Source organism: Orbicella faveolata, unplaced genomic scaffold, assembly GCF_042242905.1.
Source record: "Orbicella faveolata isolate gen_17 unplaced genomic scaffold, um_ofav_v1 contig_46, whole genome shotgun sequence".
NCBI lineage: Eukaryota > Metazoa > Cnidaria > Anthozoa > Scleractinia > Merulinidae > Orbicella > Orbicella faveolata.
The window spans coordinates 21,545,236-21,563,291 of NW_028301576.1; the positions used below are offsets into that span (position 1 = coordinate 21,545,236).

General features: G+C 37.9%; 2 protein-coding genes across 3 annotated transcripts; both read left to right on the forward strand.

Annotated features, from left to right (window-relative positions):
- Nucleotides 1-778: 778 nt before the first annotated feature.
- LOC149098866 (uncharacterized) lies at nt 779-10,654 on the forward strand. The gene is made up of 14 exons (XM_089278749.1): nt 779-1,888; nt 2,362-2,599; nt 2,762-2,870; nt 3,148-3,251; nt 3,658-3,773; nt 4,080-4,153; nt 4,253-4,530; nt 4,795-4,946; nt 5,128-5,212; nt 6,321-6,532; nt 7,042-7,134; nt 7,619-7,835; nt 8,515-8,601; nt 8,874-10,654. Exons 1-14 carry the CDS (start codon nt 866-868, stop codon nt 10,496-10,498), a joined length of 4,413 nt encoding a protein of 1,470 aa, XP_089134875.1. The 5' UTR covers nt 779-865; the 3' UTR covers nt 10,499-10,654.
- A 1,015-nt stretch (nt 10,655-11,669) lies between these two features.
- Nucleotides 11,670-17,250, forward strand: LOC149098867 (testis-specific serine/threonine-protein kinase 4-like). Of its 2 annotated transcripts, XM_089278716.1 has the most exons (3): nt 11,670-12,410; nt 12,647-12,771; nt 13,875-17,250. In XM_089278716.1, the coding sequence occupies exon 3, from the start codon at nt 13,889-13,891 to the stop codon at nt 15,011-15,013; it is 1,125 nt and encodes a 374-aa protein (XP_089134842.1). In that variant the 5' UTR covers nt 11,670-12,410; nt 12,647-12,771; nt 13,875-13,888; the 3' UTR covers nt 15,014-17,250. The 2 variants fall into 2 exon arrangements, with proteins under 2 accessions (XP_089134842.1, XP_089134841.1); XM_089278715.1 differs by having other exon boundaries at nt 11,670-12,771.
- Nucleotides 17,251-18,056: the final 806 nt, after the last annotated feature.

Here is an 18,056-nt window from a genome sequence, read left to right on the forward strand (position 1 = left end):
TTTCATGTCTTTAGAAGGGGTGGAGTGGTATTTGCTTGTTTATCGCTATGCTGGAAGGTTTTGTTTAGATCAGAATAACACTGAGAACATGACATCGATATGCGAAGTTTCACTAAAACTTGAGGCCAATTCACAATTTATGGGAAGCCAGACTTTGACATGAGGAGCTTTGCCCAAGAAAAAAATTCTCAGCAGGATGCGTAAAATGAAACCTTGGCTTGTCACAGTGAGGCGAGAGATCTCAGTTATCACACGGCCGAAATTAATTATCTTTTTTTGATCCTGTCATGCAACAAAATAAACCAGACGCCACAATCCACGCGCGAGTCTTAATTTAAACACGAGAAGACTTTGGCAATTTTCTTTCGCAAATATGCAACAAGTGAAGATGTGAAATCGAACCGACTTTTTACTTGCGGTTCTCTGATTGCTGAGCACTTTTATTGAACGCTTGCTGTTTTTGGATTCGCCGAATTTAGTCAACGGCAGAGGAAACTAAAAATAGTGACAGTAAAAGAAGAAGTGACGTTATGAAACTAAGTTTGAACGACATGGAGATAGGCTTCGTTTCTTTGTTCGTTTTCTTTAATCAGCTAAAATTTGTTAAAGCGTGCGTTAAGCATAGGTAAACTCGGTGTCGTCGGTCACATAACTTGCGTGTAACGCAAACGGTTAGTTTCCAGTACCTCGCTTGTGTCCTGGCTATTGTTTTCGGATGTCTGCAGAGGATTTGTGTACTTGCTTGTGATCGCTATTGTGTGTCAAAGGTAATTTTTTTACTAACTGGGTAATATTCTACTTTGGCGGGACTTTCAAGTTTCAAAAGCATCATGTTTTTGATTTGTAACTCACTTGAAGCATCGATATGGTGGGAGACGAACCGTCGTCCTCCTCCACGTTTAACGTTTCCAGTCTTTCAAGGGTTACAAGTTCGTCGCTTGACCCTCGAAAGCATTGGTATGTCGTTACCAAAGAAGTTTGTCGAGGTTACCCGAAGGATTTCGCCAGGAATGAAATTTTTAAGTCATTTCCAAACGAGCTTCGAAGTGTGGCTCCGCGGGAACTTCAGCCCGCCAAATCGGCGTATTCAAGCGACTTCCGAAGAACGCCAAATACAGTATATGTCGCTTCGACCTTTGGTTTAATTGCCGGACTACTACGTCAAAGCGGTCGTTCAGCTAGTGGCTTTCTGAATTCAGCTGTATTCACGCCGATTGTAAATCTCCTAAACTCCATCGCCTTGGACATGGAGCACCGCGATGCCATGGACTTCGCTTTTGGCGGGAAAGCGTGCCCAGTTATTCAAGCCTCTGAGGAACTCCAAGCAGAACTGGCGGAAAAATCACGGTCAATTGAATTCCTTGAACTCAAACTAAAAAACCTTCAGGGTCAGGTTGTTGATCTTGAAACGAGTTTAAGTGATTTTTCTTCTTCAGAGCCAACATGCTGTTCGACTCCTGTCAACTCTCGTTCACCATCATCGTGCTGCAGTTCGATCGAGGAGACAAAATGCAGCCCAGACCTCGGATCGACGACCAGAAAACGACAAGTTGTAGCCAAGTGCAAGGAAGTGCTAGATTCAATCAGTGACGTCTCTGAAAAATATAAAGAATCAATTGCTTGCGTTCTAGGAAACAGTTTTATTTATGGTGATGATGCTCAGAGAGAAAACGTGAGAAACCACATCTCGGAGGTCATAAATATTGTAATGGACTCAAAGGGGTCGAAGAAAGGCTTTTCTGAGCTTCTGTCCTCAGAAACACACGCTCGTGTTTTCCAGAGCATGAGAGTTCCGGATTGGGTGCTGTTGTATTTCAAGCTGCACACAAAGTTGCCTGATTCAGCATGGCAGACGCTGCTCAATTTGACCCAACTTGGAAAGACCGGGGTGAGTGCACTTCTGGGTAATGATGAGTGACATGAAAAGCTTTTGTTCCCTTTTTCTATTTATTGTTCTTAGTTTTGTTTGCATGCTGCTGCTTTTCATTCATTGTTGATTTGCTCAATATAATGGTTATGTATTCTCCAAAAAATAAATTACCATCATTACTTTTATCAAGGCTACTTCCCAATAAAAAATGTGTCTAGTATAATTTATCAGTTTCACAATGTATTGAGCATTTCAATTTTACTCAGAGTGATCGCCAAAGACAACAAATCAAATATCGTAATAGCATAAGGAACTAGCTAGAAGCAAGGAAACACAAGTGACCAAATCACATATGCCAAATCGCAATTGGTTTTTTTTTTGCATCTGATTGGCTGAGAGGGAAGCACGACCAACTTGACTTGATAAGAGATGACTGTATATAAGAGTTAAATTTATGCCTCCATTAATAGTTTCCTTCTATTTATCCTTAGCGATCCAGTGATACACCTTTACTTCTTTCAAAAAATGAAATCAAGGCTGTAAAGAAGTTAGTATTTTCTGTTGTGCGGAAAACGCTGAAAATTGGTAGAGTCAATGATGCTGACTTTGAAGCATGCGATGTGGACCTACAATCTGTTCTTGTCTGGGCCATACGAGAACAGCGCCTTCATTGTTGTGACACTGAGGACCTGGAATTCAATGTTAAACTTGATGGCCGTCCTCTTGGTGGTGAGTGTATCAGTAACATATTTTAACTGGGTGTTTCATTTGTCTGCCTAACAGTATCTACTGCAGTATTTTTGATAAGATTGTGTCATTCTATGGGTTAATAATAATATGTTATGAATAGTTGGTAATAAAACTATTTATTTTTGGTATTTTGTTTTCAAGGGAAAAATCAAGTGGCTGTTGGTCTGGCCCCCATTGACTTTGCAAATAAAAGTTCTGAGAGCGCCTTGTCAGTCTACCCTATTGCTATAGGGAATTGTAAAGAGAATAGGTCAGTGACTACTGATTGTGCAATCATGAACAATTTTTTGCATTTGGATAAGAAAGTAGGCATTGAGATGTTGCTGTAAAGAAAAGAAACATTTATACATGTATTTCTCAGTCAGTTATTTAAGATGTAGTAGAAACTCTAGATAAAAAGAGTTCCCTTTCTTTCATGAGCAGCTTTAGTTGAATTTTGTGATGAATACATTTTTTTCTGTTTATTACCTTCTTTCAATTAAGGTGGCGTTTAACATTTTTTATTTTTGTCCCTATTCTTATATTAGGGCAAATCTAAAGCAATTGATTAGAAATCTTAATTGCCAGAAGAATGTGATAAAAAAACATGGCATTGTTGTGGATGGAAAAAAGTACAACATCTCTTTCACAGGTACATGTAAATAGTGATTTAAACCAGACTGATGAGAAAGGGAATGAATTTTGAAATGCTGTTATTTATTTAATGGGACATTATTTGTGTTTATTTGGGAGAAAAACTAAGTTAAAGCTATCTCATAATTTTTTACAGGGATCAATTAATTGTGCAAAAAAAGCGATGGCAAATACTGTTTGATAATTACCTTAATATTTATGGCACTGTTCAGTACCTTTAGTAACATTTTGCTGTTGTTCTAAATATCATAACAATCCTGCCATTAAATAGGGTTATATCAACATTAATACCACTGGTTCATAAGGAAATTGGACAAACTTATACAGTATGTGAAATGGTCCTTGGATATTGTTTTGCCTCATTAGCATGTGTTATGAATTGTTTCCCCTTATACGACCTTAAGTGACTCTGGACTACAAGGCTTTGCTGCTTCTCCTAAACAAAAAAGACAATGAGGATTTCCTCCTTGGTGGCAAGGGCTATGGAGTGCAGTGTTGTGCATTTTGTGATGCAATAAGGGTAAGGTTTTATATATTTACATGTAGTTTGATGGTAACTGCATTAATTAACACTTACTTGAATTGTAAACTGCATTTTAGTATAGGGTTCAGTGACTATCTGTATCAATCATGTCAGTTATAAATTAGTACTATTATCATCAATAAAATACTTTTATTTTTGCAATCCTAGTAAACACTGAATGTTAAGACAAGGAAAATAGATATCATTATCTAGTAGCTCTTTAGCTCTTTGTGGGAAAATTTTATGTTTTTTCCAGCATTCTAAATGAGGTCAATATTTCTATTGTCCATAACTTTATTTTAGGCTTGCACTTGCCATGGAGTTGCTGTGGATGAGACATGCCTGGATTGTTTAAGATCAAAAGCTAACATTGGAAGGTGAGGGTGTTGTGAGCACAACTGACTGGTAAATATAAAATAATGGAAATTTCCAGGTTCAACGTAAGCCACTGAGTGTGTATTTTTGCTCTTTTTCAGGGGTACAGGCCTTCGGGATGATCTCAATTTTCTTCTGGAGGAAGACTTGAGCAGCATAAATCTTTGCTCTCTACATTGTGAGATGCGAAATTGTGAGCAGCTTCTAGGCTCATTGGGTTTGTTTGCCTATCGAGTTGGAACCCTGGACAAGTTGAATGGTGCCTTGTCTGATTATGGGCCTGAAAACTGTAGAGGTTTTCCTAGAGTAACAGTTAAAGAACGGAAAGGACAACAAACAGCAATAGAGAGACAAAATATACATGTTGCATCTTTTTCAGGTACTGTCATCAGTCCTTTAATCTATTGTTCATCACCAATGTAATGCTGTCAGGAATATGCCAAATGAATGAACCCATTTACAGAGTGAACATAATTTATAACTTTGTGAACATAATTGCATACAGTCTTAGGAAACAACTTTTTCAATTTTCACTCCGATTGCCATGTGAAGGTCATGGAGTAGTATACATACTTGTGCCATTTTATGACACTGATGCAAGTTTGGTGGTCGGTATTTAAAGTCAAGGTAAATTCTTTATCAGGTTCGATGGAGAGAGAAGTTCTTAAAAACTTTGAAGAAATTGTAGCAAGGTCACTCCCCCTTGAGAAAGTTGCCCATTACTATGAGGAATGTTCTGGAGCTGCAAGAGACGTTCTGCTAAACTATGTCACCTTTTTTGAACAGAGGATATCGGTGGGTTAACTCATACATGTAGCAAGATTTTAAATATCTTACGTTACTGAGCAGAATTTAATGCTTTATATCATTTTAATACACATAATTTCAGGTTGGGTTGAGATGACTTGTAAGGGAATAAATAATTATGTTTTACAATAAAAACTTACAATGTAATTAACAATGTCCTTATTTGTAGTTTGTAGATGAGATACTCGACCGGGGAACCTTTGTTAGAGACTATGGTGTGCGGCAAGAAACAATTGACCTCGATGACACAAAAGGTGAAAGGACATCTCAACGAAGCTCATTAGCTTACTATATTTATAAATTGTTCACTTAATAATTTTTTATTTACTCATCAGCCTATTCAATATTCATAACTTTCTCAAGATCTGAAATTGTTCTTAATGGAGCTACAGTTCAGTCAAGGCTTCTTTGCCTAAATTTTCAAGTTTCTCATTTCATTTGTAATCAAATTGAATTTCCCTCATGCTTGACCACCTATGTCTTGGATTACTCCTACCTATTTGATGTTTGTTTACCCTGGGAAACTATTATTTTAAGGTTTCCTTACCAGTTGGGATTCTTAATATAGTTGAACCTCCTGTAAGCCACCACCCAAAATGTGAAGCCTAGGTGGTCGCTTATGGTAGGTGGTCGCTTATGAGAGCTTAGACCATAATGGGTCAAAAGTTTTCCTCATTAGAATATGATAACTGCCGAGACTTAACCCATGAACGAATGCCGATGCAATGTTTTATTCATGTGAAAGTCAATTTCGAGAAAAACATCTGGTTCTTCCCATTGAGAAATTGAGATAATGCTACAACACCTTATCCAATTTATGCTCTACTATCTGTCAAATGGTTGCTTACCGGAGGTTAAAAACAAAGGAAAATTTCAAACTTTTAGCTCTAAAAGTAGTCGCACTCACTAAAAAGAGGTTTCAAATATACCGATTTGACTTGGAAACTTTTGGTATTTTGGAAAACTGGTCGCTGAGGAGAGGTGATTGCTTACGAGAGGTGGTCGCAACCAGAGTTTGGACTGTAGTTTATGTTACATTTGAAATATTTGTTTATTTATTTACAGTGGCGCCAATTAGCACATTTAATAGTGCTAAATACATTTGACACTTAAATAAAGTTATTATTATTATAATTATTTAAAGTAAATTTCACACATTGTAATTTTGATGTAAATCCTTTATGCAAGAACCTTTACCCACATAAAGTCATCTGTCTCTCAACCCAAGGCTATGAATGGCTGGAAACAAACATAATCAGGGAAACCTTGGGTTGCTCCAGACTACAACAAATTGGTCCATTATATTCCCATTAAATGCTTACACTGACAATCTGTTGGATTCTTTCTGTTTTTGGCTGTAAGAACTTAAAGTGTTCTTGGAGAACCTAAAGGAGAACTGGATTAAAAGACAAAAAGAAGTCGAAGAAAGATTCCTGGAGCTGGAAGAACAGTGTGGCAATGAGGAACCCCTACCCAAGAAGAGGAAAAGAGGGAAGAAGAAAAAACTCATGGAAGACCACACTGATCCCTTCGCAAATTATGCAGCCCAACTTCAAATTGAATTTTTTGTCAAGGTAAACTTGTAGCTAACTTTGACATGCAAGTAGGTTGCATACACTCAATTGAGTCATTCACTTATAAAAATGCCTGACTGGAAAATCAGTGTTGTTCAATAACCAACATTGTCAACTGAAAGATTAGCAGTTTTATTTGTGAAGAAACAAAAAGTTTAACTGCAGCAGTTGTAACTTTATTTGACTAATACTTAACTGATGAAAGAATGAAGGATGCGAATACAGCCATAACACTACTGGAAAAATTAGCTGAAAAAATTTCAGGCTCTAAATGGGATTCGAAACCATGACCTTTGCGTTACTGTTGCAATGCTCTACCAACTGAGCTGTCAAAACCACATGAGAGCGGTCGTGTGTGGGTTGGGCCCTATATGTTCAGTGGACGTAATACTCAGCTGAAATTTTTTCATGTCATTTTTCCAGTAGTGTTATGGTTGCATTCGCATCCTTCATTCTTTCATTATTTAATTGCTACTGTTGGACATCTATTACCATGTAATACTTGTCAGGTTTGCTGTGATTGGAGGGAAATTGCCCACACAATGCGTGACAGAGTGTTCGAAGACCATGAAGAGCAATTGATTGATATCCATGATGTGAAGGTATTATTTTTTATATTGAAAACAATTATTATTCTCTTACGAAGCTGTTGTGGCCATAGCCCTTGGTCCATATACACACTTGCTTAAACTTTTCTTGAGTTTGTTTGAATTAACTGAAAATGGTAGGATATCACCTTTATGAACTAAGTTATTCAATACATACAGTGGTTTAAGTCCATTTTTGTTTTAAGCATTGCATCTAGACTTGACAGGTATGAAACTGGTTTGTGCAGAAATATTCAGGAATGATCAGTTACTCTTACTAAATCCAACAAGGTTAATAGGCTGATAGAAAATAATTTCAACCATAGCTTTTCTACACTGGAATGCTAAAGCTGTATGTTACTGTCAAAAACTACATGCTTTTCTGTAGTGTCAAAATTATTGTGTATACAGTTAAAAATTTTACAGGTAGAGAGGGTTACCCATCTTTGATAATTTAATTTCTTATTACATTCTTGTTTTCTTTTGCTATACTCTCTAGTGCAAGGAGTGGGGCTTTTTGTTGAAAATGCTATTTGGACTACACCTTGGCACTGGTGATTATGGGCACCTTGTCATAGATCACAGTGCTATGCTCCTACGGCACTTTAGGTCCTTCTATAAATATTCTGGCCAAGGATTTGAGGCTTCTCACAAGCTACACAGACAATTGTATTCTAAGGCAACAAATCATGATTCATCTGGACCTGGCCAGTCATGTGAGTTACAAGATACTGTATTATTATCATCATCCTTGTCGTCATTATCATAACTGTTATCAGTATTAATTATAGTTATTTTACTTATTATAGTCCAGTCACACTAGTTTCAGTCACTTTTATTTCTCAATACTCCCTAGAGTGTCTGTTGAGGCCAACATGTTTTTAACAGATGCACTAGATCGTCAATCACTGACATTATACTTCCTAAATTTCATTTAGATGTCGCTAAAAAGTCTTTTTATTATCATGGTGCATGCGCATTTAATAGCCTTCCAACGAACATAAAGATTTTACCACCTAAGGAACGTTTCAAGGCTATCTCCGATTTTTTTTCTTAGGTTATTTTTTAGAACATTTTCAATTCTATATCCAATTTTTATGAGAACGCTATTACCTTTTTAAGCTTTTAAATTTTTTAAACATTTCAGCGTATCTTTTAAAGTAGTTAGTTTTTTTATAGATATATATTATTTATACATGCTCTTTTTATTTTACGTTATACAGGGCCCCCGTTGATACCAGTCCTGCGACTGAAGGGGTCACCCTGTTTAAATATTGATTATTATTATTATTATTATTATTATTATTATAATGATATAGAATCAAGTTTAAATGAAAGTAAAATAAGTTGTAATATCAAATAAATTGGGTTTGAAAACATTTTCTCTTCCTATAGTGAATCAAATTCTCACGCATTGGTATGCAACCATGCTGCTGTCGTTGAGATATTCATTCCAACAAGCTGAAAATTGCATTATGGCCAGTAAGTATTAAAAACCGAATTATGTGCCATGGATATTTTGTAATACTACATCAATAGATTAATTCCTTGTGTGCATTTTACACATGGAGATAAAAGGAAACCAAGTAAATAAACACTGAATTTAATTACACGTATATCTTAATGCAAAGTTTGTGACATAATTGTGTAACATTAGCATTTGCTAGCATGCAATGTTAATTCGAAACAGGTATGGTTTTCACTCCCTCAAGCACTATCTTTTCTTTTGTTTTTTGTTTTTTTTTCATTCTTAGGAAAGAAAACATTTACCTACCGTGGATGTGGCTGGAAAAGTGCTGGTCATGAAATGAGATCTTGGACAGGAGCTATGAAAACTTGGGTTCAAGTAATCAATAATTTATTTGAGCAAATGTTTGGAAGTGACTTCCTTACATACTGCTATGATAAAGACCATGGCACGAGGGTCGAGGACACAGTGACATCCAGTATTTTAGAATACTGCCATGATCACTGGGAAAGTCAGTATGGTGTCCACATCAGTCCACAGCCACCACAAGATCTTTCTGGTAAGTGTCACCCAGTAGCTACCACCTTGGTTTCAGATACTGACATGCTGACTGAGCCAACCCCACTGCAAGATCTTTCTGGTAAGTGTCACCCAATAGCTACCAACTTGGATTTAGATTCTGCCATGCTGAATGAGCCAGCCCCAATACTCATTCCAGAATCTGAACCAGCTAAATGTAACTTGGAGTCTGTCACTTCTCATTCATCTCCTCAACTGAAAGCTGCAGTTGTCATTGAGGATCAAGGTGAGACCATCCTGTCACAGCAAACTGCCTTGCAAGTTGCTATGGCCAAAGCTAGCACAAGAGGTGAAGAAGCTGCTCTACACAGTTTACTTCCACCTCTGGCATCAAAATTTCCCTTGGCACTCCAGCCAGTTTATGGTAAAACCTCGAATGCAGATCCCTTCTCATTAACAGAGCGTCCCTGTAAAAGTGACATCCAGAAGGCTCAGAAAGTTCTGCTTGATGCTAAAAAAGCAGGCATGAATCCTACTGGTATTGACATTGAAGGCAAGGGTCAGTTTTGTGAGAGTGCCCTCTGTATCCTAAAATGCTTCTGCACACTAGCTGACACTACTCGCAAAGTGTCTGCAGAAGCTAACTGGCTTTCAAAAATGAAATGCTCACCTGAAGATCTTGTACGATTACAAGATGCCCTTTGGCATCATCCAACAAACCACCCAATACTAAAGTACGGTAAGAAGGGATTGGATTCCACGTCATTTTCTGATCTTGTTGAGGAACGATATATCGATAGCTTTGTCATTGATATATGCATCGGTAAGTTTTTGGATGACGCCAGAGAAAATGGTAAGAATGACACTGTGTACTTTCCCACAGAATTTTATGATTGGATGAGCTGCAACGACAAGAATTTCAAGCAGCTGCAATTAAATGAAACAACAAAGCACCTCTCAAACATTGATGATTTGCAGCAAATTCTAGTGCCAGTTTACATGCCTAACCATTGGGGCTTAATCTTTGTTGATTTAGCCCAGAAAGAGATGTACTTTGATGATGGCCTGCAGTCAGCAGTTCCTACCATGTCCCTTCCATCAGTCAAGTTGTCATTAGAGTTACTCTCTGAAATGTACCCATACCATCCACTTTTTCAAACAAGGTTTTGGAAAAACTATCTAAGGTTTCGGCGCTTTGGTATGCCATCTCAGGCACGGGTTAACTCAAAAATGATCGGCATTGGAAGCTGTGGGATTGGTGTGATCATGGCTGCAAGGGATATGATTCAGAATGGGTCTTCATGCATCAACAACTTCCTGTGGAGATTTTCTGATATGGATCAACACAGGAAAACTTTAATGTTGCAGATCCTTGACTGGAGTACTCCATAGAACCAAGGTGTCCTACACTACTATTCTTCCTGTCTTGGCTAGCCAGTCACATGTAGACTCTGGTTATTTGAAGGCAGAAAATCTTCATTTAGCTAGTTCTGCCTCTCTTGGGTAGTCAGTCCTATTTAGACTGTTGTTATCTGAAGAACAGAACTTTTATTTTCACCTAGTTCTGTCTCTCTTGGGTAGTCAGTTCTATTTGGTCTGTTGTTATCTGAAGAACAGAACTTTTATTTTATTTTATTATTATTTGCTTAGTTTTTAATTATTTATTAACTTTTGTTAATTTTTTTGATGATTTTATTTTATTTTTTCTTTTCTTTTTTATTGATACTCATTTCTTTCATTTATTTTGACCCAGTTCTGTCTCTCTTGGGTAGTCAGTCCTGTTTGGGCTGTTGTTATCTGAAGAACAGAACTTTTACCTCATTTTAGTATTCATTTATTTTTAATTCTATTGTTGTTATTATTATTATTATTATTATTATTATTATTATTATTATTATTATTTTATTATTATTTTTTTTGTTTATTTTTTTTTTTTTGGACCCAGTTCTGTCTCTCTTGGGTAGTCAGTCCTGTTTGGGCTGTTGTTATCTGAAGACAAAGACCTGTTTTTGTTTTTTCCTTATCCCCCCACTGTTTTTCCACCTCATGGTCCGTACCTTGTCGTGGTGAGGTGGCTTGTGTGCCTCAGTGACCTGTTTGAAGCAAATCCAGTGAAAGATACAGTTTCTTGATATACTAAATCAATTGAAAGGAAGAGGCCAGACTAAAACGGACCATCCTTTCTTAAATGCCTTTGAGTAAATTTCAGACAGATTTTAATCAGTTGGAATTCTATATGCCCTGGTCTGAAGTGGACCTATTTATAACATCCGACAATCACTTCAAACCATTAACCTGATAAGAGGATACCAAGGCCTTTTTATAAGAGATGTCAGAATTGAAGCCTGGAATACCTGGCATAATAGACCCAAACAGAAGGAGGTATGATAGTTTTTTTCTGCTTTCCCTTTCACAAACATTTAATGTTCTGTTTGTTTAATTTATAACAATATTGTGATTTCTTACTCTGTATTGTTTCTATCGAGCAGTTTGTTATACTTGGGCTGTTGTTATTTAAGGGCATCATCATCATCATCATCACTATCATCATCATCATCATCATCATTTCTTTTAACCCAATTCTGTCTCTCTTGGGTAGTCAGTCCCATTTGCATGGGCTGTTGTTATCTGAAGAACAGAACTTTTCTTTATTTTATTTTATTTTTTTTACCCAGTTCTGTCTCTCTTGGGTAGTCAGTCCCATTTGCATGGGCTGTTGTTATCTGAAGAACAGAACTTTTCTTTATTTTCTTTTATTTTTTTTTACCCAGTTCTGTCTCTCTTGGGTAGTCAGTCCCATTTGCATGGGCTGTTGTTATCTGAAGAACAGAACTTTTCTTTATTTTATTTTATTTTTTTTACCCAGTTCTGTCTCTCTTGGGTAGTCAGTCCTGGTTTTTGGGCTGTTGTTATCTGAAGAACACAACTTTTATTTTATTTTATTATTTTATTTTTTTTTTTATCCAGTTCTGTCTCTCTTGGGTAGTCAGTCCTGGTTTTGGGGCTGTTGTTATCTGAAGAACAGAACTTTTATTTTATTTTATTATTTTATTTTCTTTCCCCAGTTCTGTCTCTCTTGGGTAGTCAGTCCTGGTTTTGGGGCTGTTGTTATCTGTTATTATTACTATTATTTTATTTTCTTTCCTCAGTTCTGTCTCTCCTGGTCAGAACCTGTTACATGCAGCACTCTTTAGTTTTATAATTTAACATTTTGTGTCCATTTCAGTCATTTTAATAATGTGGCAACTCTTTTAGGTCGCAAAGCAATGCAAAGTTGGCTGTTGTTAGCAAGAGTACTTATGAGGTATGAGAGCTGTTGGTATATACTTAAAGTTTTATTTTTGACAGACAAATGTTCCCTTAATCTTAAATTGTGTGGAATCCGGTAGAAGGAGACTGCTCCTTTCTGGATAGGTATTTTCAATCAAACTTGCACTTTCGAAACATAAAATCTGAGTGTCAACTTTCCGTGGTTATTGCTCGAAAACAGTTCATGCCACCAGATGACCCCAAACTCTCTGGTTGCTCTTCCTTCACCAGGTCCGACAACCATTTGAACTGGACGAAAAGTTGGCCGTCCCACGTCTTGCTCTCTCTTTGGCTGCCTCTAGTGCTTCTCTAGCATTTTGCGGTTCGTGTCTTTCCTCTACCTCCTTGTTTCGCAGGTAAGTCTTCTTAAGGTTTAAAGGAATGGCACTTTGTTGACCGAGGGCAGGTTACAGTATCATTCAGGTCGTGGTCTCTGTATTGGAACACATTGAACTTTTCCCTCCAAACGGGGGGACGTAGGTGCCTCTTTTCTCTGCCGCTGTTATAAATGCATTTGGCATGTTAGCTAACAAAATTTGGACGTACTCTTCCAGTACATAGTACCTTTCAACGCGACTCCATTTCCCTTAAACAAATATAGATATTGTACAACGCTATATTCATCATTTTCTCTGGTAACATCATTGGTTCTTGAGAACAAAACAATTTACCGCTTCAATCCTATTCGCTAGTTTGGAAGTTTCTCAGTCAAGAGAAGTAAGATAATGATAGTAAAACGTAGTCACTCCATTGCCACAGAAATTTTGCGATTCCGTTGTAAAGATTGGAGAAACAGAGGGGAAGTAAATGCAAGCATACTTACCGACGGCCTTTGGATGTACCGGTAGACAGGAATTAATACTGTCCACAATGCCACTTATCCCCTGTTTGTAGCTTGAAGACCTTCACCCTCTTCTAATCCTTGAAGGTAGCCGTATGACCTTCTGACCATTGTAAAACGGCAGAAATGTCACCGAATGCGCATCGATATGATTTTTTGCCTTTCTGTGTCGAAATAACGCAGTAGTGGTATTAAATTCGGACGGACAAATCGTAGCGCGTTTTAAAAACAGCCACAGAAACAGCCATGTTTGCAAGAATGGTGAGAATCTCTGCGACTTAAAAACCTTGTAATAGCTTTTCATCATGCTTTTCATTAACTTATTTACACATAGGCTTGCTGTGATGGAACAAAGCTCTTTCAACAATGATCAATCGGTGAATAGCTGAATAGTGTGTGAAATAGGGGATGGTTTTCCGGCAAATATAGCTGCTTCCTGAGTTCTTTTTGCTCCACCAATCGTATACATTTAATATCCATTACACGTGCTTGCCAAACGCTTTCCGTCTCTCACTTTGGAAAGATCGCCCGTGAAATCAATTTTTCAAGGATAGCTGTGAATAGTTTTTCATCTTGCAAATAACCGGTTCTTCCACTTATTGCTTCGTAAATTTTTAGCGTATTCATCCTTAATGGCTCGAAACAAACGGAAAACGATCAAAGATCCAGAAAAGTTGAAGAAAATTCGGAAAGAAGCAAAGAAAAGGTGGAGACAAAAGAAGGCTCAAGAAAAAGCTTTGAAAGCAGCGGCAGCCATCGCCGGCAACTCGGCAACTATTGGCAAAAAGGAAGAACAAGTGGTTAGGTCTGTGCGAGAAGTAGCGGAGCAGAAGGTTGAAGAAAAAACCATGAAAACAGCGGCAGCCATCGCCGGTAACTCAGGAACTATTGGTAGAAAAAAAGATCGAGTAGTAACGTCTGTGCGAGAAGTAGCGGAGCAGAAACGTGGCGAACCTGCTAACCCGCCGCGAAGACGAGTCGACGTCCAACACCACGTTAAAGAGATCAATCCCTCGTTAGTCGTGCGGACAGAAAAATTTCTTGGATCAGGAACATTTGGAAACTGTTATCTCGCTTATTACCGAGATCTGCTTGTGGCTGTAAAAGAGTTCAAGTCTGTGAAAAAGTGGAGCACTAACGACCTGAAAAAAGAAGTACGCCAGGAAGCGAGAATGATCAGCTACCTCGGAGATCACAGTGGCGTGCCTTTGCTATTTGGTGTAATAACTAAGAGCGAGCCGCTTCGGCTTATTACAAAGTTTCATGGCCGAAAACATAGAAGCCTGACCTTGTCCAGTGCCACTAGAAAAAAAAATTATCTGGACAAACCTGGTTGGCTCGGTGTGTTAACAAAAATCATCGAAGCGCTCATGCACATACATTCGTGCGGTATCCTGCACAACGATTTGAAAGCGAACAACGTCCTGCTCGAGGAACGAGAGAACGGGTCAGTAAACCCGGTAATTATAGATTTTGGCAAAGCACGCTTTGCGTCTGATACAAAGCCTGCGGTGGCTGTAACAATTTCCAAAAGAGAGGAGTACCAGAAGCGCTACCCTCATATTGCGCCCGAAATCGTGTGTGGAACTGGGATGCAAAGCTATAAATCAGACACATTTTCATTTGGAAGAATCGCCCTTGCTGTACTGGATTTGCTACCCACAGCAACTGCTCGATCAATTAAGATGGCCAAATCGGCTTTAAACGATGATCCTGAACAGCGTCCCTCGTTAAAGGAACTGCTTAGCGTCCTTTAAAGATTTGTCAATTGAAGTAAAGAAACTCAGTCGTTCTCAAATAGTTAAACAGGCCAGTATGAAGTAATTTTGTAAATATGTCTTATAGTGCCCTCGTTAGTTCACGTTTTCCTTTTTAGATGAAGAACCTCATATTGAAAATGTTACCGCTGGAATAGTGATATTTACGGATTATCTGTGTTTCTCTTCAAAAACTGTGCTTTCAGTTTAGTGTTGCGAATAGAGAATCATCACGTTACTATTAAGTTTTTTCGATGAGCAATGAAAGTACTGTTTCCGGTTATTTAGAATTCGACTTGTAAAGATATATATTCTTTTTTATCAGAGAGCGACATGCTTTTAATACCACTAGTTGTATATGTCTCCGAGGAACAGCGGCATTAACTAATTATTAAAAGTGTTTTTAGAGAGTAAATAATACGTGGTTTATGAGAGTTTTATCCAGTGACACCAACGCCGCGAAGACAAACGTGACCAAATTTCTCCTCGCAACATACAGTTACAGCCACGCGTGTTGATGTCTGGAAACCATTTGTTTTCATGTCATGAGATACTTAATTAAATTGGTTCGTGTTTCTTTCGGCATGCATTTGACCGCCGATAAGTGCGAAAAAAGTAATTACTGGAAATTCCTAGGGGACACCAAGAGCGTAGTAAACGTGTTAAATACGGTGTTCTCTGTCAGTTAATGATAAGCCATGGAGGAGAATTTCTCCTTCTTAGCCTAATTTGCATATTTTTTTTCGGAGGGCAAAGCTCGTCATGTGAGTCCATCATAATGATTGAAAGAAAGCTTTTCCTGTCATTGAATCAAAAAATAAATAAATAAATGAATAAATAAATAACACACAACAACAGCGTGGTAATTGTAAAAAAAAAATCTTGGAATAAAACGCGCAATAAACGCCGTACCTCTATTGAATAAACTCAGACCGCTCTTTTTTTTTGCCTGTCTTCGATTTTATGATCTACCGCACCCAAATTAGCAATCAGCAAATCAGAAACCGTGCCTACTCTCCTGACACGGTGTGATATCAAGTCACTGACCTGATATGGCTGCGTTATCATGGTCACTTGGCCGAATTTGGGAAGAGTAAATACCGAATCATGCCCTGTTTGTTAAGCTTCGTCAGCATACCAGGCTTGTTAGGTTTCGATCGCCAATCGACCAAACTGACCTGATATGCTACCAAAGCGTGCCTGAAAGTACCCTGAGTATTTACAAATAATAGTGACGAAAACTGGCAAACGGTTGTTGACCTTAGACGGCCTAAAACAAGCAGCTCATGCCGACAATTTTTGCTACTTCAGCCCTCTTCTGTTGCATCAGAGCGAGGTTCTTTCCTTTCATTATTAGAAAACTGATTTGGCAATAACCACATTTCATATTTTCTATGACAAATAATCTCTACGTGACTTCGTAGAAGAAAAATCAAATGAGGATTTCATCGACCATCCTCCAAACGCCACCTTCCTGACCAAATGTGGAGAAAAAGAGGGGATGGGTGGGGTGGGGTGGGCATTTCCTTGTTTATCCTGATTCAACTGAATTTTTACTTAGATCAGGTTAACATTGAGGAAAATGGCATTGAAATGTGAAGCGTTGCTTTAACCGAAGAAAACGTTTTCTGTCAAATTCCAGATATTGTTTCTTGATAAGTATCTGCTATAGATAAAGAAACGAGTAAAATATATATATCTAGCAATAGTGGTGAGGTTATGGATACACTTTTTAATATGATAATAAAGTTTACTTTTATTAGCATTGATCCTATACACCATACGTCTAACCAAATACAATGGAACGCCCCTGAACGGACACTCTCGCAAGCCGACAGGTCAACTTACGACCGCCTTCACAAAACCCGTGTGAACTGCCGTACAAACTCAGTGCTTACTCGTTCTTGTAAGCAACCGCGGACACTTTGAGGCCTTGTAATTTCGATTTCACGTTTGTTTTTAAGCTCTCGAAAGGAATTAGGCCTGAATATGAAAGATACTCATAGACATTCGTAAGCTATGGTCCTCCATTTTGTTGCATTGAGACTGTAAGTTACTGCTGGCTACAATTTGATTATGAAAATGGCGAGTTATATTTCAAGTTGAACGATGTAATTGGAATTTAGCACTTAATATTTAAAATATTAATCGATATACTTACAGGTATAAAATAAATAAATAAATGAATAGATAAATGAATAAGTAAATAAATAAATAAATAACTATTAGTCCGTCTACAGGCGTTTCGTTTTTTGTCTACTAGTTACTTTTCTTCTGCGCTCGAGGGGGCCGCGAAATATGCACAAAACAATTTTGTCTTTCCCAGGACCATCTCCATGCGTTCGAGCTTTTTCAAATCCCCTGCGGTTAGCACTTTTTCTTGGGATATAGACGAAGTCACGACAAAATAGATATCTTTTGGACAGAATAGCAATTAATGTGAGGCCAGACTTTGAACTAGACAATGAATATGAGTAACCAACGAACTAATATGTTCAGTTTTAAGCTTAATTTTGTCCCTAGGCAGCAGGGCGGGGTTAGCAATTTCAAGCTCGAGGACACAGTTTCTCACTTTACGGACGATCCTATGCCAGCAAATAACAATTTTTCTGCTCTCTCCTGCGGTAAATTGGCTTACACTGTAAGTGGGTTTGTTTTTGCCACCGTGTCCTTTAATCGGCTGACGTGCCGTCTACAAACCATTCCTAAAAAATCTTCGCAACGACTAACTTACATACTAGACACAGAAGCATGTGTTAAAGAAGAGATACATATCTTACAAATTAACATTTATTGCTTTTAGTTCACCTCTAACCAACCAACGATCAAAGAGGTAAACTCGACTGAAATTGACTTAGTTTTTATAATTTAAAAATGTAGGTCGTGAGAAGCACAAGATTACGCCCAGTTACAGCGCACAACCAAAAAAACTCACAACCTCAAAACATTCCTTTGAATTTACTTATAGTGAATAGAGATAAACTTGTGTAGATTAATCGTCGATGGAAGTATGAAAAGGGAAAAGGTGGGGGATTGCCGCTAT

Excerpts from the sequence above, each read along its gene's own strand:
- LOC149098866 (XM_089278749.1), top strand. The coding sequence starts at position 866 with ATGGTGGGAGACGAACCGTCGTCCTCCTCCACGTTTAACGTTTCCAGT. Across the intron at positions 4,947-5,127 it reads TTTTTGAACAGAGGATATCG|TTTGTAGATGAGATACTCGA; the intron begins GTGGGTTAACTC and ends CCTTATTTGTAG. Across the intron at positions 7,836-8,514 it reads ATCTGGACCTGGCCAGTCAT|TGAATCAAATTCTCACGCAT; the intron begins GTGAGTTACAAG and ends CTCTTCCTATAG.
- LOC149098867 (XM_089278715.1), top strand. The coding sequence starts at position 13,889 with ATGGCTCGAAACAAACGGAAAACGATCAAAGATCCAGAAAAGTTGAAG.